The 15,505-nt window shown below is 54.0% G+C and overlaps 1 protein-coding gene across 5 annotated transcripts in view; it reads left to right on the forward strand.

The window, feature by feature from the left end:
- Positions 1-9,052, forward strand: part of ZMIZ1 (zinc finger MIZ-type containing 1) — a 159,935-nt gene extending 150,883 nt beyond the window's left edge. For 4 of the 5 annotated variants that reach the window (XM_076065584.1, XM_076065585.1, XM_076065587.1 and 1 more), the window contains 7 exons: positions 611-768; positions 1,093-1,160; positions 1,537-1,605; positions 2,245-2,453; positions 2,891-3,015; positions 3,378-3,752; positions 4,923-9,052. In XM_076065584.1, coding sequence (XP_075921699.1) covers positions 611-768; positions 1,093-1,160; positions 1,537-1,605; positions 2,245-2,453; positions 2,891-3,015; positions 3,378-3,752; positions 4,923-5,030 — 1,112 coding nt within the window. In that variant the 3' untranslated portion in view covers positions 5,031-9,052. The remainder of the gene's footprint in view (positions 1-610; positions 769-1,092; positions 1,161-1,536; positions 1,606-2,244; positions 2,454-2,890; positions 3,016-3,377; positions 3,753-4,922) is intronic. The other variant, XM_076065586.1, reaches the window with a different exon arrangement.
- Positions 9,053-15,505: the final 6,453 nt, after the last annotated feature.

Here is a 15,505-nt window from a genome sequence, read left to right on the forward strand (position 1 = left end):
CACTTATCCATCACTCGCTGAGCTGCATTGCACTTTGAAATGACCCGCACTGATATGTACTGCATTATACATCTAGTCACATTGCACAGCACCATTACCCATTCATGGGACATGCACGGTACTCTAAGATAGGCCTGAGTGCATTTGTGTGTGTCTGCGTATGTGTGTGCGCGCACATCAATGTATACGTCTGTGTTTGTGCCCCCATGTGTGTATATCTATAACTTGGGTGAGCAGTGGCCTAGTGGTTCACGCACTGCTGGTTAACACACCCAGTTGGATTCCCAGCCACGGCTGACATCAGTGGTGAGAGCCGGTCCTGGGCCTCTCCCCTGTGTTTGTTTTGACTTAAAAAAGAATACCTGGCGCAGCAATCTTAACATCGGTACTGTACTGGGGAGACAAAAGGCAGCCCAGGGGGTTGTGCTTTGGCCACGCCACATCCTGCAGGCCTTTGTAGCACGTGCTTGCTAATGGCACTTGCCTCCCCCCGCCCCCCCCCCCCAACAACGGTCTGTTAAAGGCTACAAGGGGGCCACCTGTGCGCATCTGTATGGCTACATGTGTGTGTGTGTGTGTGCTCGTGTGCGTGCGTGTGCACGGCGTGCAGTAAAACGTAACTTCTCATCAGTGGCCGTGTCGTCGGGGAGCGGCCTCAACGGAGAGGACGGCGTGGAGCAGACGGCCATCAAGGTGTCGCTCAAGTGCCCCATCACCTTCCGCAGGATCACGCTACCCGCGCGGGGACAGGACTGCAAGCACGTGCAGGTTCGTCGTGCCGGTGCGGAAGCGCGCGCCGGAGTACGAGAAGGCGCGTGGCGAGCGCGGTGTCAAAAAAATCGCGCGGCGGCTCGCGCGAAAGTGTGCGCCGTCTCTATGAGAACTGGTTGGCCTGCGGTCGAACCGTCGAGAAACGCCCCCTGCTGCTGCAATACCTTGGGGCAAGCACGAGACGCTGAGGCAGGTGTCCCAAGTGGGGCGAACGACTGCGTAACTGAAGAACGTAGTGTGGAACGTGAACGTGCGTTGGGGCGTGTTGGTGCGCGGCGTCATGTACTCACGTGTGTTGGCGTCTGCGTTTTCCCCCGTCAGTGCTTCGACCTCGAGTCCTATCTGCAGCTGAACTGCGAGCGTGGCACTTGGCGCTGCCCCGTGTGCAAGTAAGACTCGCACACAAAGACAAGCGTCCCCCCCCCCCCCCCCCCATATATAGCCTCTCTCGGTTTCCTTCCAAAGCTAAAAAGAATTCGCACAATGTTACACCCAGTGCTGAAAAAGTACCTTCTGCTTACTCAATCGAGATGACACACGGCAACATCGTCCTCTCGTGTGAAAAGGTGGCAGGACCCTCCTGAGACTCCGTGTGAGGCTTTCCTGGGTAAAATACCCATCGTGATAATAAAAAAATATATATATATAACAACCAACATCGCCATCTGAGGTTGTTAAATACATTATCAGAGACTAACCAAGCGTCATTCTATCGCAAACACCGTTTTACATTTAACTCCGTGCCGTCGTGATCTGTGCTCGCAGTAAAACGGCGCTGCTGGAGGGCCTGGAGGTGGATCAGTACATGTGGGGCATCCTGGACGCCATCCGCAAGTGAGCGCTCTTCTCACACACGCACACACAAAGATCGCCTGTGTAGCCTTAACAGACTGTTGGGGAAAGTGCTGTTAGCGGGCAGCACCTACGAAGGCCGGCACGGCACACGATGGGTTGGGTGGTCAACACCACGCCCGGCCGCCTTTGTCTCCCCAGTGGAGATGTTTACACACCGCACCAGGTACTCATTTGAGGCTGAGTCAACCTAGGGGAGGCCCAGGACGGGTTCATATAATCGTCGCTGGTGTTGGCCTTGAGCGGGAATCGAACTTGGGTCGCCGGGTTTGTAGCGCACCATGCTGAAGGTGGCCGGGTGGCTCCGGAGGTCAGAGACGCCGAGATTCACCGCGGTTACCTCCGGGTTCTCAAGCGTGGTGAGTTGTTGTGTCCTCAGCCTGGTCACCAGTGACTCTCAGAGTGACCCAAAAAAAACAAATTACTTACTTAGACACCTGTAGACTCGCATAGAGACTCACAGACCGGGCTCTCAAGTGCTGTGAGCTGACGGTCTCGGCCTGGTCCCCAATGACTGCACAAAAAAAACCATCGCATTCATTTCTGATCTGCGCTCAAGTTGGCCCAAATTCTCACTTCGTTGTCCCGCGTCCCCCCTCGTGCCCGCACGTCCCCCTGCAGCACGGAGGTCGAGGAGGTGACCATCGACCCGACGTGCAGCTGGCGCGCCGTGCCCATCAAGTCGGACGTGCACGTGAAGGAGGACCCCGACGGGCCGCTCGCCAAGCGCTTCAAGCCGACCAGCCCCAGCCAGACGGCGCTGCCCAACGTCCTGGAGACCATCGCCGCGCTAGGCCCCGCCGGATACCCCTCCGAGTACACTCACCAGGGTGGGCGCACGCACGCAGCCACTCGGGCTCACCCGCCTGGCCGCTTGGCCGGCTCGCCTGCGTGCGCGCTCGCCCGGCACGCCGGCCCGCGATGCCGTCTGTGGCGCGTAACCCGCCCGTGCATTCACCGCGCCCACGCGCCTGCAGACCCCTCTACCTGCCTGCCTGCGCACATGTTTACCAACCTGTCTAACCTACCCGCATGACTCTCCGACTACCCATATACACGATCTCATTTGTCTACTTGCCCACCAACTCGCCACCCAACCACGTACCAACCAACTCTCACCCTACCATCCACTCGCCCAAACACTCACCCACCCATACACCCATCCACTCAGCTGCCCACCAGTTCACTCATCCACCCATCTATCCGTCCACTTACCTGTTGACCCATCCACTCACTAACTGTATATCTGCGTCGCACCACCATGCAGGCAACAGCTACGCTGCCCAGGGCGGTTTTGGAGAGTTCCCGCAAGGTTCTTCGGCAGCACCGGCCCTCAACGACTTCATGAGCGGCCCCCAACTCTCGCACCCGCCTGATGGAATTCCCGAGCAGGTGGGCCCCTCCAGCCCCAACAACACTCACCCCAATACTATCACTAACCCTGACCTGCACACTATGTGTAATACTATCCCTAACACTGTCACCAACGCCATCACTAACACTAGTCTCAACACTATCCCAAACCCAAAATGTTATCCTAACCCTGCAACCGGATTTAAACCCACTGCCAAATGTTACTCTTTATCCTGACACAAAATTGAACACAGACTCTTTACCTTTGTAGTGTAAAACCAAAACTATCCCGCACACTATCCGATTCACTATCCTCAACTATGAATGTCTGTGCGTCCCCCTGTATGTCTGTGCATGTGTGTGTGCGCATTCTCCATCTTCGTCTCCTACCCCCCTCCCAGATGTCTCACTCACATCCACATGGCCCTGAGCAGCCCCACAATGCAATGCAGCCGGGTCAGGGCCCACCAATGGGAGGACAGCACCATCAGCATCACCAGCAACAACAGCAGCAGCACCAGCAACAACAACACCAGCAGCAGCAGCAACAGCAGCAGCAACAACAACAGCAGCAGCAACAACAGCAGCAGCAGCAGCAACAGCAACAACAGCAGCAACATGGCATGCACGGCGGCGGGCAGGGGGGCGGCCTGCACCATGGTGGGCCACAACAGCAACCCCAGTCGGCGCCCCCACCTGAGCTGGGTTTCAACCCAGGTCTGGACGGGCCGGGTGGTGGAGGTGGAACCCCAGAGGTCCCAGAACCATCGTTGGATGTGAGTGCCACTATCTCCGTCACTCTCCCTATCCCCCGACTCTTCCGAAACCAAATGAGAGGTGGCCGAAATGGGGCAGTAAGATTAATAACAATCGTGTCAGAGACGACCTAACACCGTTCAGACCTAGGCGAAGTTCAGGCTTTGAGGCTTAATCTCTTGCTTAGGGTCATTCATAATAATCTTTGTCGGTGATGCCGAGCCGGAACCGCTGAGCTCCGTTATTTGAAGCCAGCGATTCCAGTGTTCCCAAGCGTAGCCGGGTGGCGGTGGTGCAAGCCTACAAGAAGGCGGCAGCGAGTGTTAGTGGATCACACACGTTTGTGAAATACCCAAACCCGCTGCGGTGCGAGGTTGCCATCTCCTGACGTCTCGGGGTATGGCAGTATAGCAAGTGGGGTTATTTACATCTGCATTCCGTCTTTACGAGGATTTCACTGGATATTTCGGTTTCTTCAATGAGTGAGAATTCATGGAGTTGGCCAAACAACCCAATATAGGACCACAAAGCTTGGCCAATTTTTGGCGGCGGTTATGGCTGCTTTCCCGCTTGTCTGTGGTTTTCTGCGTCTTCTTCTACAACAAAGCCTGTGCAGCGAGTTACAAATTGCTGTATTTATTTATTCGTTTATTTTAGCGAGTTTACATGACAACCTGGTCACCACAGTTATCGCGCATAAAGCACAGGTGCCCTTCAGTGTTAGGTGAGGAATAAGTGTTGAAGGAAAATGATGAAGCATTTGACATCGTAGTTTGGGATTATTCTTTGGCAAGATGCGATGTTCCACTGCTCGCTGTTAGAGCTCCAGAAGGACGTTTCGTTTTCTTGATGTAAGCGCCGATGTCTGAGGTAAAATATGGTTCAAACGTCGGAGTGGTTTCTTGCTGAAATGTTGTATCATTTATTTGACCAGGAGATCAATTCAACCCATTGAGAGACCCTCTTCTGCAAGGGAAACTTGGTTTCACACAAATGCGTGTGCAGGAGTGCCTGTTTCGATGTTTCTAGTTTTGAGCTGTAGTGTAAATTCCACATTCCATTTTTTTACCTCCTTGGAAGTGGTGCGAACTTTATTGACTTTGGAGGCAATAGAAATGTAAAATGTTTCAACATTGACAGCAGACTCTGTTAACGTTCTGGTTGCAATATGCTTGTCTGTGTGCGCGCAGCTGTTGCCGGACTTGACCAATCCCGATGAGCTGCTATCATACCTTGACCCCTCGGACCTCCCGAACAACAGCAACGACGACTTGCTGTCTCTCTTCGAGAACAGCTGAGCGAGCCCGCCCGCTTCTGTCCATCTCCCGACCCCCAACCCTTAACCATGAGCCCTCAGCCCCCTCCCTTCTCCACCTCCCCGTCACCCGCCCCCCCCCCCCCCCCCCCCGTCATCGGCTCCGTGTCCGACCTCGCGAACGATGTACCGGCCAGCATCACGTGACTGGCCTAGGACCGACTGCCGGCACGTAGCCCGGGCAGGCGGCACGTGACCGCGCGACTTTCGTCTCTGGCTGGCGGTCACGTGACGCAACCGGCCGCCCGCCACCCCTGCTCAAACTACCGCGTCTCTGCAATCTTATTGGACAGCTGGGATTATGTGACCAGGAACGGCGACTCCTTCGCTCCGCGGATGGAACTCTTGACCGACCTGCTCGGCATGATAGTACGAGAGGAGCACACGGGGTGGGCTCGTGTTCTCACCTTCGCTGCGTCTTCCCGAGCCGAGGCTGCCAGGACCCACGCACCCCGCGATGGGCTGTGCTTCCTGAACCCTCCCTCACTCTCTGTGCCCTGCGAACTTAACCCTACCCGTCGCCCCCTTCCCCCCCCCCCCCCCACCACCACCAATGCTTCACCTCCTCACCCGAGGATCGCAGCAGCAGCAGCAGTGTCAGCCCCCAGTGGCCTCGACGATCCTCCCGCACTCCCCCGAGCGGCCGCTCCGCGGACTCTGTAAAGCACAAACGGCCACCGCGTGGACAAGAGCGGCCGCTCAAGTCTCCTCTCCACCCACACAACGAGGGCGCGAGGCAGAGAACAAGGGGAGCAACCGCGAGCGGAAGGGAAACGGGGAAGACAGAGGCAGACGGAGAAATGGCGGGGCTGGACAGGTCGGCAGAGGGAGAGGAACTGGGACGACGCACACGCCGCGCTTGCTGGCGGCAGACATTTTCGACGTGAAGCGTGTTGGGGGGGACGAGGGGGGGGGGGGGACGGACGGCAGCTTGTGCCCCAGCCCCCGTCGTGCCCATGGCTCTCTCGTCCTCGTCGCTCGCTCGTCACCGTCGCGAGCCGGCGATGTCGGCGCAACAAAAAAGGGATTCGCTTAAAGCACAAAGCCGAGGCGCGCGGCACCACCCGCAGCCGGCACCCCCTTCCGGCCGACGCTCACTTCCCGTGGCTGCCGGCTGCCGCAGTCTGGTGGTGCTGCCCCCGCTCGCTCCTTTGCTCCGTCGATCCCACGATCCCCGACGACCCCTGTGAAGGGGACCAGAGGGGAGGGACACTTCCCCTCCCGTCAGTGAATCCCAGGCCCGCACCCTCTCGTCTGGGTGACTCCAGCCTCTCCCTGCCGCCCCGAGCCAGGGTCTGCACCCCCCTCGTTCCCCCCCAGGACACAACCCCCGACCCCCACCCTCCCCCCTGACCCCCCCCCGCCAGCAAACACTGCAATAACCACATGAATTGGGTGCATGCGCTGCCACTGAGCGCCCGTTATTTTATGAAACTACGTTTTTATTTGGTATATGTTGTATTTAATTTGAAAACCAAACTCGTGATGCTTCTAAATGAAGGTTTTTATTTTTTTTTGTTATTTTATAGAAACTTTTTAGTAATAAATAATAGAGAGATGGGGGAAGGGGGGGGGGGGGTTCTTTTTTTTTTCACCAAAGGCAAACTTTGTAATGTCGCTAGCCCTGTTTGTGTCGTCGTTGCTGATGATGATGTCGTCGTCGTCGTTGTTGTTGTTGTGGTGTGACCGGGCCGTGGCCTCTCAACCCCCAAATCCCACGACCTCCGACCTCCGACCCGCGGTCCGGCCTCGCCCACCCGATTTAGCTAGCCCAGCTTTTACGTGTAACCCCCAACCCCCCGACTCCCCGTGTTGTTAGTATGTGCCGTGCGTTACGTGACACCCCCCCCCCCGCCCCTCCCCGGTTACAAAAAGTAAAAAAAAAAACTTTAAAAAAATCCCAACGATAGTCATATGTAAATACATGCAGATGCCTCATATCTCCTCTCTTACCACCCCCCCTCCCCTCCATCCCCCTTCTCCACACCTCCAGACCTCACCTTCCAGAGTCCTGACATGGGATTCAGCTCCCTGGCCCCTCGCCCCACCCACCTTGGTCTCCCCAGGTCTTCCCTGCATGCGTCGTGTTTGTCCTTTCGTGGTAGCCCCCCCACCCCCCACCCCTTCACACTAACCACGTAGTGCGTGCGTGGGCGTGCGTGGGCGTGCCTGTGCGTGGGCGTGGGCGTGCGTGGGCGGGCGTGCGTGGGCGTGCGCGCAGAGCCGCCTTTACGTTTCCTTTCGTCCGCGTGGGTGCGTGTTGTGCGCCCGTCTTACTCCTGGTAAGGGCAGCTGTACAGACGTTTTGCTGTTACGAGTGGCTAAGTGCCCCCCGGTCCCCCCTGCCCAGTTTGTGCCCCCCCCCTCCCTCCCTCCCTCCCTCCTGGTTCGTGACCCACTGAACCCCCTTCCCCAGAAACATGTGTGATGACCCTGTAACCAACCCGGCACCACCCCCTGCCCCCCCCCCCATCTCTTCCTACTCCCATCAGCAACACCACCGCGCGTGTCCGTCCACCTGTTTGACAACCTCCATGCCCCCCCTCTCCCTCTGGTGTATAAATCTACCCCCCCACCACCACCAAATAACAGTCCCTAGACACCCCCCCCCCCCCACTTTCTCCTGACCTTGTTGGTTTGTCCACACACACACACCAGCACGCCTGGGTTTTCTATGGCGATGGCAGCTTACCCATTCCCCCCCCCTCCCCGAGTTCCACAAAGAAGATAAAGTTTAAATAATTGAGGGGGTGGTGGTGTTGGGGTGGGGGAGGTTCGAGGTGGGTGGGGGAGTGGCCTGTCGGACACACGCGCCCTGTAACATACACACCACACAACACCACACACACACACACACGTTAGGGAGACACCGAGCAGAAGAAACGACGTTGCCCGTGTTTTGGGTGGAATATTTGGGAGACACGGCGAGAGAGAAAGAGCGGGGGGCGGGTGGACACGTGGCGCTACAGAGAGGGACGCCATGAGATGAGAATTGCCCCCCCCCCCCCACCGCCCCGTACAGTGCTGGACCTGGCTCCCTGTGTTGAACCCAATTTTTAGGCTGAGTTGACCCTAAAGGAGACCCTCCCCCCCCCCCCCCCAGGCCAGGTTCAGATCCCAGATCTATGTGTGTACGTGCGCGAGTGACCCACGCCCTCGCCCGGTTCGTCGTCTGCCGTGGGGTACAAAAATGACCCCAAAGCAGCGAGTCTCGTTTCAGCGGCCCCCACCGATCCTCGTCCCCCGACTCCTTCCCAATGGCGCGGCTCTCTCTGTCCACCCATCGTGGCGTCTTCACCCACACCTGTGTGTGTGTGTGTCCCTCTCCTCCTCCTCCTCCTCCCAGTCAGTCGGTGTGTGTGTGTGTGTGTGCGCTCGAGCCGTACATAGCATTACATAGCGGAGATGGCAAGTGTGGTATTGTGTGTGTGTGTGTGCGCGCGCGCGCGTGTGTGAGTGTTAAAGGCGTGCGAGCTTTACACGAAGACTGTGTATGTGTAATTGTAACCGAGTGCGAGGGAGCGGGAGTATTAGGCGTGTGTATTTTAAATAAACGTGAGTGTAATGAAATGTGTGTGTGACTGAGTGAATGCGTGTGGAGCGTAATCGGAGCATTTAAGGATAATTGAGCGTGCGCTTGTGCAGCCTACAACGGTGTGTGTGTGTAATTGTGTACGTGAGTATGACTGTTTTGTGTGTTTGAATGTGGCTGTGTGTGTGTGTAGCAAGCACGTGTGTGGGTGAGGACAGGGGTGAGTGCGCATGACCGCGTACCTGAGTGTAAGGTGTGTGGGTGTGTGCATAACTGCGTTGTAAGGAGGCTTAAGTCTGCGAGTGTGAAGGTGTGCGTGTGTCTGAGCGAGTGTGACTTTGTGTGTGTGTGTCGTGCCCTGCCCTCTAACGTGTGTTTCTCAGTCTCCCACACCCATGTACTGTACTGTACTTGCAACTAGCCCATGTGACCACCTAATATTTATCTAATAAATATCAATCTTAGACAACGAACCCGTCCTGTTGCCATCTTTGCCAGTTGTTTTGATGCCTGTTTATTTAGATACTAGCGGGAAGTACCCGGCGTTGCCCGGGCGAAAACAACAACAATCGCCATTCGCCACTAAGTGGCGGTGACGTCACCACGACGCTTGTGCCAGGCTATGTGCACCCTGAGGCCACGTGAAGTGTCGAACGCCCGCTGGCAGGAGGTCACGGGGCAGACCCAGCAGATGCCACGGGTCGACTGACTGAGATGACTGGCTGATGCACCACCTGTGCCCCCTACTGTGCCAACCTGCTGTGCTTTAGCCACCCGGCGCTCCGCTCGTTGTTGTGAGCGTCGCTCCTCCGCCCTCCGTTGTTGTTGGAGGGCGACTGCCTCCAACTGCCCAGTAGCGTCCTTCACGAGCCTCCTCCACAGAGGCCGATCTTGGCACCGATGGTACCAGTCATCGGCAAGTCCACTCAGCTCCACGTCCTCCTGTACCACATCACTCCATCTCTTCTCTAGCCCGTGCTGCGCCCGTTTAGCGCCCTCGATCCGGCCGAACAAAAGCTGTTTCGGCATGCGGTGGCTGGGCATGCGGGCTACATGTCCCCCCGGGGCCTCCGGCACAAACTTATTAATTAAACATTTCATTCGTGGTTTAGTGGTAATTAATTGAAGGTGGATGGGTTACCAGCCCCTCACTCGCGTCCAGAGCCCCCACGTGGCCACAGTGGTGGTTACTAATCGCCATGAGGGGAAAGACCAATTTACATTGGCCCTCCCCCCACGGCACTGCCCACTACAACGTTGCCGTCCGGCACCACGAGGAGGTATGGGGTTGTTTTTGCCGGACTTACACACATCTACTGACACACACATATCGACTGACGCACACACACAGCGACTTGCACACACACACATCGACTCACACACATACATAGACTCACACACATGTCGACTTACAAACGCATATGGACTCACGCACACATCGACGTACACACACATGGACCCACACACACACACACATCGACTTAAACACACATATACATAGACTCACATGCACATGGAATTACGCACACACATGGACTTACACATCGACTAAGATACACACGTGGACTTACACACACACACATCGACTTACACACATTGACGCACACACAGATATAGACTCACACATGGAACTACACGCACACAAACATATGGACTTATACACACACACATATCGACTAATCACACATGGACTTACACACGCACATATCGACGTACAGACACACAGCGACTCACACACACATTGACTTTCACACACACACACACATGGACTTAAACACACACATACATAGTCACACACACATGGACTGACACACATCGACCCACACACAAACACATCGACTTACACACACACGACTTACAAACGCACATGGACTCACGCACACATTTCGACGTACACACACACATTGACTGACACACATGGACCCACACACACATCGACTTAAACACACATATACATAGACTCACACGCACATGGAACTACGCACACACATATGGACTTACACACACATCGACTACGACACACACATGGACTTACACACACACATCGACTTAAACACACCACACACACACACATGGACGTACACAAACACAGCGACTGTCACATACACACATTGACGCAGACACACACGGACTCGCACAGACACAACGCACACACATACACTGTATATGGACGTACACACGCACACATGGACGTACACACGCACACTCTAACTTTCAAAAAAAAGACTAAATAAGTTTGTAAATAATAGTTTTCTATGTACGCGACTTTAGCGAAAGAAACAAGAGAGAGGGGAAATGCACGCGTGTATAATACACGAGCCATTAGGAGCGACTGCGAGGGTGTTCAGCTATTTTGGTGCAAACATTTGCTGCGAGCAATAGCAGCAAATGAATGAAAGTCAACGAATACAAAATTACTCTCTCGCCTACCTGTACCTATGAGCAGATGCGCACCAATCAGGCGTCACTGCTCGACCCCCGTAAATATGATGGAATGAAGACGCAATTGGGTAGATTTATTGGTTTGCCCCTGTGCAGTAATTGATATTGCGTGGTTGCTTATGCCTCAAGAGTACAGAAAAAAGGCTATTTCTTCATAAACGTTGGTTCATTCCCTGTCATTAACAGTCATCATGGTCATAAATGTTTGAAGGGAGCTGTAAATCTGTGCGTGTTACCGCGTGCAGCGTCCACACGAAAGATAATTCCCCTCTCACCCCCACCGAACACGTGTGAGTTGGTAGGGGCCCTCCCCCCCCCCCCACCGAACACGTGTGAGTTGGTAGGGTCGAGCACGTGCTTTTGAAGAAATGAATAACCGAAAAAGAGCACTAAATCGCTAATTAAACTACTTTAAAGGTGACGGACGAGAATTCGGAATAGCGCTGGCTCAGCGCGGGGCTTATGGCGTGGTAGCAGACTACTTTTCTTTTACATAAACCCCACGGTTTGCGAGCCAAATCCTTTGCAAGTTTTGGCCACACACACAAAAAAAAGACGTGTTTTCGTGTCACCTTAAACACAACCAATGCCGTCATGTAGGCAAAATGAACGCATTAATTTGAATTCAGATATGATCGTTTGGAGCTTATATACCGCACTAATAAAAAAAAGGGGCAGGAAACGATCGGATGAGGTCTTCGTGTGTACCACTTAAACATTGAAGGATGCCTGAAAACCTAAATGTGACTTGATGGCCAGAAACCTAAGGGGAAAATGACATTGATGTCGTCGCCTTGCAGGAGACTCGCATTGAGGATTGCAACGCTTATAGCAAGTTCCAGAATGGTTCTATCTTAGTTTCTGCCATCTATCATCAAACCTGTCAACCCCTTATCAGTGCCTATCTTATTATGAGCCCAATTCAGGCCTTATTGGTCACCCCGTGCTCTTATAAATCTCAACGTTCATCCTACAAAGTCCCATCACAAGGGAGAAATACAAACAAATAGACATTTTTTTTGCCCGTATTGAAACGGCTGTACGCCATATGGGTCTGAACACTTCAATTTCCCTGTACATGAAAACGGGTAAGCCGTATGGGTTGACAGCTGTGCATCGCCCTAAATATGGCCTCGTCTCCTTCATCAACGCAAGGCTTAAAAGGACTATGCTCTCAAGTATGCCGCCACAAGTGACGGAACATCATCGGTAACCATCACAGTTGGTCATGCCACGGTCATCAATGTTATACAAATGTAGCGTCTTCAAAAATGACTCACACCGACACGTTGTAACAAGTCACCTGCTTACACTTTATTCACCTGTTCTTGCGCCAGTTATAGGCACTCTTATAACTATCGGTTCGGTCACATACACAGGACTTAACTTCTCCCCGCTATTATCTATTCTGCACCCCACTTATCCTGCACTTAGCAGCTCTGCTCTCAGTGACTCCGCACAAAGTGTCTTCGCACTCAGCGACTCCGCACAAAGTGTCTTCGCACTCAGCGACTCCGCACATAGCGTCTTCGCACACAGTGACTCCACACATAGCGTCTTCGCACACAGCGACTCCGCACAAAGTGTCTTCGCACTCAGCGACTCCGCACTCAGCGACTCCGCACACAGCGCCTCCGCACTCAGCGACTCCGCACACAGCGACTCTGCGCACAGTCACTCTGCGCACAGCGACTCTGCGCACAGCGTCTTCGCACACAGCGACTCTGCGCACAGCGACTCCGCACTCAGCGACTCCGCACACAGTGACTCCGCACACAGCGTCTCCGCACTCAGCGACTCCGCACACAGCGACTGCGCACAGCGACTCTGCGCACAGCGTCTTCGCACACAGCGACTCTGCGCACAGTGACTCCACACTCAGCGACTCCGCACACAGTGACTCCGCACACAGCGTCTCCGCACTCAGCGACTCTGCACACAGCGTCTTCGCACACAGCGACTCTGCGCACAGCGTCTTCACACACAGTGACTGCGCACAGTGACTCCGCACACAGCGTCTCCGCACTCAGCGACTCTGCACACAGCGTCTCCGCACTCAGCGACTCTGCACACAGCAACTTCGCATCTCCACCGCTGCCCTCACCTACGCTCCCTCAGACCCGCTCACCCGTCTGTCCCGGGCGGGGGGTCCAGCCAACACCCGCCTGGCGACGGCATGAGGGTTGAGATTCCGTTGACGGCTGGAGCGGCAGCGGCGAGATATCTTCACTCTTGGTTCCCGGCAACAACTCTCCTTGCTCACTCACACTCCCCCTGAAATCCCCCTGCTCATCCCGAGTTCTCCCGTGCTTCCACTTAAGCTGCCACCAGGCAGGTTCCAGTTGTCCCATTAATCTCCTATCATCACCCCCCATCTCCGTCTCCTAGGCGCCAACCTCCAGTCACAGCGTACCCACCTGTTCGACCTCGGTTGCACCCGCTTCTCCCCTTAAATGCTGGCGGTTTGTCTGCAAACCTCATGCTGCAACAGTGGCAGAGTACGGCACATCAGCCTGGTATGAGATCTCGTACACATAAGAACCTGGAACACTGAAACCGACACCAATCCCCTGGTTCCCATGTTATGGTAAACATTCTGCCACCAAATAGCCAAAGGGACATGCAAACTGCAAGGGAGTTTACACGTGTTCTTGCCAACGAAAACCCAACGATCACCCAGCACCTCAACAATGTACCTTGCTGGGATCATGCTGTCGCTATCCTAGAAACTCACCCAGGTCCGTAAGAAAACTCGCGAGCAGAGTTTGAACAAAGTGGGCCTCCAGAATAAACACCTCGTAAGAAACCCAAACATCACAACCTCCTGGCTCTGACATTCCTCCTCGAAGACACTGGTGTACCATTAACCGCACCAGAACATCAACGGGTCGATGCAATCATCTCCTTCACGAATAGGAAAATAAAAGCCAAGCCACAGTGCAATTGTGACCGTGGAAACCCATCTATGAACCGTATAGTAAAACCACTGTAGTCTACGCTTCTTCAACAGATGAATAGCCAAACTATAACAAACTCGGGCCTCAAGCCAAAGCTGTTAATCCATTATCAATGCCTACCTTATTACAGACCAATTCAGACCTTATTGGTCACCCCGTGCCCGTATAAATCTCAACGTTAATCCTACAAAGTCCCATCACAAGGCAGAAACACAGACAAAAGTTATGTTAGTAAACAAAAACTGTTTTGTGTATAAAGTTTGATCATTGGTGTCATGCTACCGTCTGTGATCTTGCATGCTGATGCTGCTGCTTGCTTGATATGTGGATGCACAACACTCAGGTTGTACATGTACAACAATAAACAAATACAATTATGAAGCGTTAAACAATACACTATCATCCATTTACATCCCAATCGTGTTTGTCGGTTGCTACGGGCATCACTACTCTCCAGAGTAAAAAAAAAAGTCCCACGACTTTTTTTTGGGCCGTATGATTTTTTGTCGCCCGTATTGAAATGGCTGTACGTCGTGTGGACCAGAAAACTAAATTTCCCTGTACAAGAATGTGGGGTGAACCGTGTGGGTTGAGACGGTATGTGAAGCCCTCTCGTGGCTCACAAATCTCGGTATTTGCATTTAGCTCCTGAACATAGTCACATGCAAAAATCTGATTACAGTATTATGATTGTGTACCCAGGAAAGCCTCACTGAGCCTGGTTAAAAAAATTATAACCCCAATTGAGTAATATGCTGGTACATTTTTCAGAGGTTTGTGGTTCGGGCCTAGCGGTCGCCCCGGTTATTACTGTGGGTGTTGGAACTGTAATAGAACCGCACGCTGTCTGCTTCACAGTTAATGGTTTGCAAACTGCAATGAAAGTGGCAATGGTTCAATGCCATCTCCCGGAGCGGCAGTTAAAACAAAGGGGGCATTTTTGTAAAAAAAAAAAACTCAATCCTCTTCACCACCTATCTACCCAGCAGTTTGCACAAGTCGCGTGTGGCGAGGTAAAGCATGGGATGGGTAGGCCCATCCATTCCGAGACATTCTGGGGATGATGAATCGACAAAATTCCCCCTCACCCCTTCACTACCTTACCCCCTCACCACCTAACCCCCTTACCAGCTCACCAACTCACCACCTCATCCCCCCTCACCACACCTCACCCCTTCACCTCATCCCTTCACCACCTCAACCCCTCGCCACCCCAGTCCCCCTCACCCCCTTCACCTCACCATCTCACCCTGCTCATCACCTCGTCACTTCAACAGGCTGCGGCCTCACAGTGGCACAGAAGTTCCGCCGGCTGTCCATGGCCGCGGCTCCCGGATCTCTAACAGGAGGCTGGGGGGGGGGCAGAAGGACCTCCTCACCTTCACTTAAAAACATGACATTTACGATTCGAGCGCGAGGAAAACCTCACCCCGTATTTTCATGTATTTTACTTGAGCTTTCACTGCTGTGTACCCAACATTCTAAAGGTTTTTTCCCCGCCTCAAGACTGTGAGAGGGCAGTTGAAC

This window comes from Petromyzon marinus, chromosome 8 (genome assembly GCF_048934315.1).
Source record: "Petromyzon marinus isolate PM22_M1 ecotype Great Lakes invasive population chromosome 8, UKy_Petmar_22M1.pri1.0, whole genome shotgun sequence".
In the NCBI taxonomy this organism is placed as follows: domain Eukaryota; kingdom Metazoa; phylum Chordata; class Hyperoartia; order Petromyzontiformes; family Petromyzontidae; genus Petromyzon; species Petromyzon marinus.